Genomic DNA, 11,048 nt, shown 5'->3' with positions numbered 1-11,048 from the left:
TGAGACCATTTGACCACCCAAACCCCACCCACCCCAAATGTTATGAAGTTTTAACCCAAACATCTGATCTAATAAAACACATCTGAACAATGAACGATATCTAGTCTTGGTTGGTTTCCGGTGTAACACTAACAAAGGCTTTGTTAGATGAAGCATGGTGGCTCATATTTGGGTGAATTTATATTTAATAGACGACTGTTAAAACGGATGTTATTCACTCGTGTCGTGTTGAGGGCGGTTGACATGATGTTGTTAGTAATTTAGGACTTTCTATAAATACATCACACTGCTATAATACAGTGCTCATATATACTGAGTTTATTATATACATATATATTGAGTTTATTATATACATATATAGAGAGGAGGTAAGTTTATTTATATTTAATCAAATTAAAATGCGGTTTAACATCTTACTGTTCTGTATCAACTAGTATAATAAACACGGATATACGCCATGCATCGTGCAATGACTGGGATTCCATTCCATCTGAAGGAACGTTCTCGCCAAACACCGGGATCGACCCCTGTATTTCCTGGTTAGCAAACTAGGGTTATCAATAACTCTACCGCTAAAAGGCAACGCCTAGTAACTCACGTTTTTCTTATTTGGAGAAAGCAAAGGAAAACGTAATGAATGAATATTAAACCCCAGCTTATACATTGATTTGACTAGTGAGTTACTAGGATTTTCTGTGACATACTAGGCAAATGAAGGAAGTTGATAGGTTGTGTCATGGGTGTAACTGCTTACAAAATCAAAAGGTTGGAATAACTAGTACAACTACAGGAAGCACATACCCTAGTAACTACAAATTTGGTCCTAACTCAATTTTGATAAAAAAAAAGTGAGTTACTAGGTTTTGACATTTGACGGGAGAACTGGTCCGACAAATCTCCTAGAACTGTGTACATTATTCATTCATGTGGGCGTTTATTCATTCGACCAAAATGTTTGATTACATTAAGGCAATTTTTTAATAATCTATATGTGGAATTTATTAAAGATGCATTATGTAGATATAGAGATGACCGTTCTTAAAGTTGCATCATGAAAGATTTAGATAAAGAGCCGGTCGTTCTTGCTCTAATAGTTTTAAAATAGATAATGAAAAATGAATATATTGAAAATTTCATTCAAATTACTTTATTCTGAGCGAAGTTATCAATGTTTGTGTGCATTGATTGTTTATTATCGTAAACACGGTGCTGGATATTCAAGACGTAACCTTGCTTATCCATTTATTAATAAAATCATTAAATAATCGAACCGTTCTAATCTACTTTAAATCGGAGCCACCCGATTGCATCAAGAGCTGATTATTGTCTTGCCATACTAATAAATGTTTAATTAATAATTTATATAACAGGAATACACGCAATAGGCAAATTTAGCTCTTGCATAATGCCTGTGAAATCATTTAGATGACATTTCAGGACTAAAGAAAGACCTGTAATTGGCAGATTTAGCTCTTGCATAGTGTATGTTCAAGCTTTATAATGTTAATTGTCCAATCTGGTTGGTAATTATACCTTTAACATGCCAATATTAATTTCTTGTATAACAAGTTCTTTTTTTTGTTTGATTATACAGTAAAATATCTAAATCGTGAAAAGAGACGACCACGCTTCATCCGTTAGTAGAGAAAAAAATAATGCAACATAATAATAGATTAGGTTATTTAGGTTTACCTCGCACACATACTCGGTGGTTAATTGGGTTGGTATTGTCAAGTTTCGGGTAGGTTGGTGGCTCGGGAAATCAGGTTGACTGAAAGGGGATTCGGTTGACTAGGAGTTTCGGGCATGGTTCCCCCTTGTCAGTGGTGCGGGATGTGGGACCTGGCAAGGGGCATGTACACGTTGACGTGCACGTAAAAGACCCCTTACAGTTCGATTTTGAAAAAAGGGTAGTTTGTAGTGTCCCAGTCCGGACACAATTTCCCTCATAGCACACTGTATGGCATATGCCCGTCTTCAGTAGACCAGCTGGAGCAGAACAACAGAACGTTAAACCTTAGTTCATTTTATTTCATATTATGTTAAAAAATTTCTAGATGTAAATTATAGCTTCAGTTGATCACCAAAATAATAGTCTTGACTCTGTATGACCTACTACAGGATATAGTGTAACTGTCTCTCAATGTAATTCTATATGTTCACTGGACTGTGGTACAGTGGGATACAAGCTTTAGAAAACAACATTAATGTCTCTCGACTTAAACTTTTTACTGCGACTCTATTTTACAAGGCTGATATGTAACTGTGCGAAGGATTAGATTGCGTTCACCGATTTACAAAAGATAAATATCTCCTCACTATTGTGGAAAAAAACCCGAAGAGCGCTGACACAAGTGCATTCTTACACCCAGCACTCTGTTAGTAAGTACAGGAGAACCGCACCACATACAAACCAGATCATTTCAGGACTAACAGATGTTACAATTTTATTCCAATAAACCGGGGGACCCAGAGCAAACCCACGAGATCGGGCAGGTGACCATACTTATTACGTACACATGTGGGCTCGAAACCACGCCACTTGACTCAATGACAGACCATATTATCAAAAGCGCACATGTTAAACCATACGGACATCTAACCACTCTCCCAACCCTGCATATTCTAGATACTGAACTGTCCCCTTTTTCGTCCAGTGCGTTGTTCCCGGTTTATCAGCATGTTATACGAGAGGAAATAAATTATTTATAGCATAATCAGTGGTATTATGTGTTTGTATATCAGACAATGTTTCCAATGTTTGTTTTATTTGTATTTTCAGACCTCGAAGAAGATTATTAATGTAAATAGTGTTGATTAATACAGATTTCTTTGGTAAATATATTCAATATTTATTGACAATGCCATTGCTACAAACATGCAATTCTGTCGTATACAACGCATCCTCCGAATACCAAATTGGCAGTAAGGGTCTGGAAAAGACAGCGTATAGTCGTTCGGATGAGGCGAAGGCCCGAGGCCATGTCTGCACGTTGGCGTGCATGTAAAATAACCCATGCCAGTAGGAATTGAATTGCTTTCTGGGCTGTATATTGTACAGCAGTCTTCAGTGTTTCCTTAAAGCCCAGTCGGAGCAGAACAGTAGGATGTTAAACACCATTTCATTTCATTCCATTTCATTTGTCCAGTATCATTTATTAGCTCAAGATAAAATGCTATAATTTACACCATTTTCTGCCTCTTTAAGGTTCAAGCTAAATTAGGATCAAGATGCCGCTGAGCAATAACAAGACAAGCCAGGAAGATTCGGGCATACTCCGTGCCCTGATGCCTGGCGCCAACATTTATTACAACAGGAAGATCGTCATCAATCACAGTACCTCTAATGATACTCGAGTCCTGAACATAGGCGGAACTCGTTTTGAAACTTATGCAGACACTTTAAGGCGATATCCCCATACCCGCCTAGCAGACGACAGGTTTCTTAAAAGACATTACAGGGACGAGAGCAAGGAATACTTCTTTGATCATGACCCGGAAGTATTCAAAGCCATCCTGCAGTATCTGCGGACAGGCGAGTTGCATCTTCCAGCATCAATGTGTGGTGCTTCTGTCAAGACAGAGCTGGAATTCTGGGGAGTGGAGGAAGGAGATATAGAGGATTGCTGTTGGTTGAACTACAACTCGTGGGCACAAACTATGGATTCGCTTAAAAAACTGGAGCAAGATCGCAAAGTGTCCATGGGAACATATAATTACGATCCTATAGAATCTGGAAAGTGGCCTAAAATTCGGAATTACTGCTGGCAGTTTTTAAACAACCCGAATTGGTCTATTGGGGCAAAAGTAAGCAGTTTCAAACTTTACTATATTTTGTTGTTTAACTGATTGATTTATTATTTGCTGTGAGAAAGGGTGTATATTGTTTATTAACATCTACTACTGAAATTCTGGTAGCGACTAGCTAACACCATCACAATCACAGACTTCATCGTATTTAACTCAAAGTAGTGATTCCTTCTGATTGTTAATATGGCCGTAACTATGCATACGGAATGGTAGATATATTCTCGCTAGGCAGGGGGTTGTGACGCTGGCATGTCGTCGGCATGTTACAGGCGAGGAAGTCTATCCATTTGCATACATAATACTTAATTCGAGAGTGAGAGAGAGAGAGAGAGAGATAGAGAGAGAGCCCATTTAGGGCATTTCGTGGCTGATATATAGTACATTAGTTCAGTTACGCTGTGTCTTTAGCAATAGGAGGATACCTGGGCACTCGAAGGAAACCCACACGGCTACCACATCTACCCTCATTACTATTCCAGTTCAGTTACTTGTATCCTTATTATTTCAGATATACGGAGCTGTGTCAATGCTAATGGTGCTCTTATCCATATTGTCTTTCGTCTGTCAAACACACGAGTACTTCCAGGTTCCTGTCAACGCTTCCACAGATTCCACAAACAGCAGCAGTCAACCCACTCCCAAACTACACCTTCCGTGGTCCAAGGATAATGTTCATCCCGGACTATATATAATAGATTTACTGTGCTTCTTCTTCTTCCTACTTGAATTCATCGCCCGATTTATTTTTCATCCGAGCAAACTTCGATTCTTTCTACGACCTATAAACGTCATTGACCTACTGGCTCTGGTGCCGGACGTTGTGGCTTATTCTTATCTTTTGGACGGATCATCGAGTTACGATGCTATCAAAGGAGTGGTGATCTTCGTGTCGTTGTTGAGAATAGTTCGTATACTCCGTATCTTCCGCCTTATGCGTTACTTTCCTGGGTTATGGACTCTAGGCTATACCCTCAAATCTAGCCTCAACGAGCTGTTGCTCATGTTGATGTTCCTGATAATCGGTATGCTGGTTTATTCCTCCTTGATATATTACGCAGAAGAACGAGATAACTTCCCAAGCATTCCCAGGGCATTCTGGTGGGCGATTATTACTATGACAACGGTGGGATACGGCGACATGTACCCGGTAACCAACCTGGGGTACTTCGTGGGATCCATGACGGCTGTGTCGGGTCTTCTGCTGATCGGATTCATTGTTCCGGTCCTTGTTAATAATTTCATTTTATACTACAACCACACTGAGTGTGCCCTGGTGCGCGAGAAGAGACACGATAAAAGGGTCCAACGCGAAAAGAGAAAACAGAAGATGTTTGAGAGGATGAGCGCGGCTAAAAATGGAAACGTGAGTGTGGACGGATCGTCTTCACCGGTTATAACAACAACAGAAACTAAATTAAACGGTAGCCCCGTTAATGGGGTTCCAATCTGAACTGTTCCAAACAACTGTGTTTATATCTAAATGCAGTATTTCCGACCCGCGATTCCGTCGGAATGAACTGTTCAAAACAGCTGTTTTATATTTAAATACAGTTAGTATTCTCATCTAAATAATAGTGCATATTTAAATAGAGTATTGTCGACCTCGGGCTGTACTGTTTATAAAACAGTTGTGTGCATATCTGAACGCAGTGAGTATTGCCGACCTCGGACTATACTCTTTAAAACAGCAGTCGGTGGACATCTAAACGCAGTGAGTATTGCCGACCCCGAATTCATCGGAACAAACTCTTGACAACTGCCCTTTTTATATTTAAATGAAATGGGTATTTCCGACTTAAAGTTCCTTGAAAATATGATTAGTATTTATATATGTACAATCCGTCATTGAATTTAGCCATCCGCTTCCACCGCGAGTGATATCGCAGATAACAATTAGACAGTACAGGTTGTCAGTATTAATACTACGGTTCCTGTATCATTTTGTGTTCTCAATCCACACGTTGTGCTAGTGTAGCAAAACGTTTAAAATTTGAACAAAAAACATTAAAAGTCTTATCTGGTAATCTACTTAAAAAGGGAAGAGTACTGTGCCTCGTGAAACATCCTTGTAGCGATTGGATTCGAGAACACAGACTTCATCAGTTGTGTTGCCCAAGGTGGAAGCTAGAATCATTTGGATACAGATCATTCTCAGTGAATGTGCCTAAACAATGGAACAATCTACCAGAAATCATTAAATCAAATTAATTAACTGTATGCGCTGTGAACATGCCTCTGTGTATGGAGTGCTAGTGCTATATAAATGTACATATTATTATTATTATTATATAATAATTTCTTCAGTGAAGAAAATATTGTTTCATTAGTTTCAAAAAGGCTGTTCATATATTTCCGTAATGACAGGGCAACATTTGTGAAAATCCGATAAGTTGGATTATTTCCCAAACAATCGTACAATTCGATTTTATCTTGTTAAGATTTTATGAACTTGAATCTTGATTTTTCTATATTTGTATTAGATTTGCACATTCAGAATTAAGGGCATGCAATGTACACTGTCTAGTGTCTGTGTTGTTGGACGAGGAACTGGGCATCAAGCGCAACTTATCTTGTTATCGTTTTGTTCGAGACTCTTCGATATAAACCCAGGCTTATTTCTTGAAAAAACTGCATCTTGAATTATGGTCTTCGATTATCGATATGACACGATAATTCCACGATAGCTGACGTCTAATGCTAGGTTCCAACTGTCGTGCGATGCGTTACGATAGGATTGTTCCTATTGAGTCTGGTACGTGCCCTCGGATACGTTTTGATACGATCAACACGATTGCTACGACCGACCTCAATATATGATAAGACCTGATAGGATCACGACGATTACTCCACGATTAAAACCACGATTTCAATCGTAGCGCGAATCGTGATAGCGGGGACCTAGTATTAGTCAGTTCTTTGTCCATATAATTTAAACATAATTTATTGATCGTAAATCACAAATGGGATGTGAGACAAGGGAATTCACATACAAAGCTCTTGTGTATTCAAATACATTGTTAAAATGTATATTAAGGTATATACAACCTGTCCATATAATTTATGTACATAATCTTATAATTTCTGGGCGAAATATCGAATTCATTTTAGATTCCAATCTATATAATATTCCGATCTATATAATATTCCGATTCCGATCTATATAATATTCCGATCTATATAATATTCCGACCTATATAATATTCCGATCTATATAGAAATCTGTTAACATTATTTTATTTTTTTTTATCAAGATTAAAATATTTTACGGTTCTTATCTGTCTACAATTACTTAATATAATTCAAATCGCCCATTGCACTTCTTTTGAATTTATCAACGAAGAATCTTAGCGAGTCGTTTGTTTGCAACTAGAAAAATATAACAAATGTCGAAAAACACCAAAGAGTTACGAATACCTTTAAATAGCTCAATGTTAAAGACAGCTGCCATGTCTTTATATTGGTATCGTCCATAAATGATCTTTTTTTTCTCGTAATTGTGCCTTACATCGGATGACCCAGCAAAAGCGAGTACAATGTGGGTGTTTGACATCCGCCTCCTCTCAGTATGTCACCCGCCCTGATCTTTGACGGCACGGAAGCGCATTTTCCACCCAGATATCGAATTTCTTATTTCTTCTAAGCTTATTTCTGTGTATTTTGCTTGAATTGTCTCGGTCAGTTCGTTTTCCGTAAATAATTCCGTGCGCCCTCCATAAACCTTTCCCGAGGGACTGACCACCCGATATATTATTAACATTGGCAGGAAATGTTGTATATTTTTTATATTTATCTTTGTATATTAACTTGCAAGAATAATAATGGTATATTTTCTCATGCATTTTATTTTTTAATATATATTATATATAGCTAACTCAAAGAAACTTTAAATCTATGTAAATTATGTAGGCCCATTATCTAACCTATTAATGAGAGAATTGACGTTTTGAGTATGAACAGTCCAATATCTAATCCTATCAGATATTTTATTAGATTTTTAAACATGAAAATATTATACGATGTGGGTTAAAATGCTTATTTACTGATTGTATATTAAATACTAACTAGACGATGTTATTGTGGAAATATGTTGTTTATAATTCTATAGCTAACAAAGGTAAAATAGTTTAATATGAAAATATTAACAAGATTTCTTTAACCTATATTTTCTTAGTGGGGTGGAATTATAACAACTCTGATCAATCCTAAATTATATCGGATATTTTATAGAACTATATTATGTATATTTTGAGTATTTGAAATTTTTAATTAATATACAAAATAAAACTAAATCCAAATTGGCTTTACTCTAAGCTTATTTAAACCGTAATATACGCGGGGGGGGGGGGGGGGACAATTCTATGGAATACACTTTCTGCTCAGTAATAAGCAGTGATTGTATGCCATAGAATTGTGACCTGTTTATTTCGAGCTCAATTACTAATATAATGACTAGAGTCGACTCGTCGTTCAGGAATAGTAAGCAGCAATGTATCTCTATGCCAGGTTCCACCTGTCGCGCGATGGGTTACCTCTATTGAGTCCACGAGTGCGTTTCGATACGGCCAACACGGTTACTACTACTACTACTACGAGAGAGTGTGTGAGAGAGAGAGAGAGAGAGAGAGAGCGAGAAATGATGAGGTTTAACGTCTACTCGACACAAACAAACGGTTCAATTTTTATTTCATTAATTCGCATCCGCGTAGGGGTCTTTAACAGTGGGAGGAAATCAGAGGACCCGGAGAAAACCCACGAGGTTGGACAGGGGACCCTACTCCTTATCACGTACATGCAGGGAATCGACACCACGCAACTTGACTCAGTGACAGACCTTATGATCTAACGTGCACGCGTTATCCATTCAACCGCCCCCCCCCCCCAAACGATTGCTACGACTGATCTCGATATATGATAGGATTATTCCACGATTAAAAACCACGATTTGAATCGTGATAGTGGGTACCTAGCATTAATAAAGACAAGAGTAGCTAAGCTGAAAAATCTCTCAGTAAGAAAGTGTAATTGTATTTCATATTGAATTATGACCTAGTATGTGTATTCCGGTTATCTCTTGAGTGAACCGCTCTTCAAGGCGTGGCATGTAAAATATTCTTATCTAAATTGTCTTGCACAATCTCGTACAATTGAATATTTTTTGGTACCGTATAAATCTTTCCATTATACTTCTGGAATATTGTCCAATCGTTGGTTTCATAATAAGGACATTAACCGTCCAGGGAATACAGTTTTAGGTTATTATGAACTTATTATCGGGGTGTGATTTAGGTCATGAGGTCTGCCAATGAGAAAAGTGGAATCGTTTGGATCTCATGCTTAGGAAATCAAACGTCGAGTTATAATGAACTTGTTGAACCTGGTTTACTTGTCGTGTATGACCTTGACCTGAAAAACGTATGCCACCTGTCAGATTGTTATCTCTGTAGTAAACAATATACCATGATCGCTATCGCTATATTCATGTTTATTCATTTATAATATAAATTGATATGTATCCTGAAATATGTAAATGGTAATTATTGAAACTTGTAAAACGTTCTCGGGTAAATAATTCGTCAATGGGTCAAAGTACGAGCTACCCGGAAAGCAGAATACCTTTAAAATACAACACGTAAAATTAACATTAGGGACCCATGGTGTAGAAGGTAGCTTTATAGCAATCGGTACACTAGTGTAGTGTTTAACTCTCCGAGTATGCCAATTAATAAATCATCTTTTCTTTTTCTGTTATTTACTATTACATATATTTTAAAATACTACGAGCGGCTTTTGACCTATGACGTCAGATATTCGATTAACCAATCGGCGTTGATATTTTTAGTGGGTTACCCACAGTTCCACAGACCGTTTCATAATCTAATCGTTCTCACCATCCAGAACGCGGGTTATATAACAACTCTTCCATATCCTAGTGTAGTGAAGACTAGTAAAACAAAATTTTGAACTATAAAAACGAAACGAAATAGGATCTTTGGAAAATCATTTTACCGCAACGTTAAAGTTATATTGTATTCTTGTCACTGAACGAGTATTTTTTTTATCAAAGTTGCTTGTTCGTTTTAGACAACAAACTACGAGTGATGGTCCCCTAAAACAGGGGAAATCAACTCGAGTATCACATCACTTCCCCTGTTTTTGGCTGGCTTATTGCTAGACTCAAGTGCGGATTTCAAGAGACGCAATCACGATATTGTTGATCGCTAAAATATGTCTTGTTCCGCTATCGTTACAGATACATTTGGTCCAACCAAATCGTTTCAGTTTTATCATACTCGACTTTTATTTAACAAAACGGTTGACGATTATATCAATATCGAAGTCATATAGCCTGGCCTGAATATTGAGAAATATATAAAAAGTTTAACTGTTAAAAATTAAAATATTCAGAAATCAAATTATTTTATCGTCATATCAGATAGACCATTTTCAAAAGATGTAATTTGTCATTTGTTTAAGTGGCTTTTTAGAAATTGGTTGTAGCCACAAGGCTATGTTGAATACAATTACTGTTTTAATAAGATCAACGTGATTCTATTGTCATTATCAAGTACATTTCAGTCATTGTGTTCAGTAAATCTTTTCTCTTTTATTTAATGAAATTTTTACTTAATATCATTTTGAAAATTACTTTCTTGAAACTTCGTCTCTTCCTATTTGATGTCCAATTCTTCCTTTAGTGTCTATTGCTCTTAATTGTTAAGGGGGCTTGGATGGCAGAATAGTTAGCGGGTGCTCGTTGTATCATAAGATCTGTCATTGAGTCAATTGGCGTAGTTGTACGTGACAAGGAGTAGGGTCCTTGCTTTTCTCCGTGTCCGCCGGTTTCGTCCCACTGCTAAAGACCCCATATGCGCAAGCGAATTATTGAAATAAAATTGAACCATGCTAGTCCCGAAATGACCTAGTTTTTGTCGAGTGGACGTTAAACCCAGTTTCTCTCTTCCTCTCTCTCTCTCTCACTGAGATAATATATATATATTTTAAAAGTTTGTATGAGTATAATTTACATATTATCTTATAAAAATGAAATGAAAGGGGGTTTTACGTCCTACTGTTCTGCTCCGAACTGGGCTAATGGAGACGGGATATTATCTTATATGGGGTATAATTTATATGATATCTCGTATAATATATATACTATTTTGTATGCTCTATACATTATATATACATTGTATGGGGTAATTTATCAAATATTTTTGATGTTTTCTATTTTAAATATT

The 11,048-nt window shown here is 37.1% G+C and overlaps 1 protein-coding gene across 1 annotated transcript; it reads left to right on the top strand.

Annotated features, from left to right (window-relative positions):
* Positions 1-233: 233 nt before the first annotated feature.
* Positions 234-8,110, top strand: LOC126830063 (potassium voltage-gated channel protein Shaw). The gene is made up of 4 exons (XM_050560279.1): positions 234-368; positions 2,783-2,835; positions 3,209-3,807; positions 4,319-8,110. Exons 3-4 carry the CDS (start codon positions 3,232-3,234, stop codon positions 5,258-5,260), a joined length of 1,518 nt encoding a protein of 505 aa, XP_050416236.1. The 5' UTR covers positions 234-368; positions 2,783-2,835; positions 3,209-3,231; the 3' UTR covers positions 5,261-8,110.
* Positions 8,111-11,048: the final 2,938 nt, after the last annotated feature.

This window comes from Patella vulgata, chromosome 8 (assembly GCF_932274485.2).
Source record: "Patella vulgata chromosome 8, xgPatVulg1.2, whole genome shotgun sequence".
In the NCBI taxonomy this organism is placed as follows: domain Eukaryota; kingdom Metazoa; phylum Mollusca; class Gastropoda; family Patellidae; genus Patella; species Patella vulgata.
This window is presented reverse-complemented; position numbering and strand designations above follow the sequence as displayed.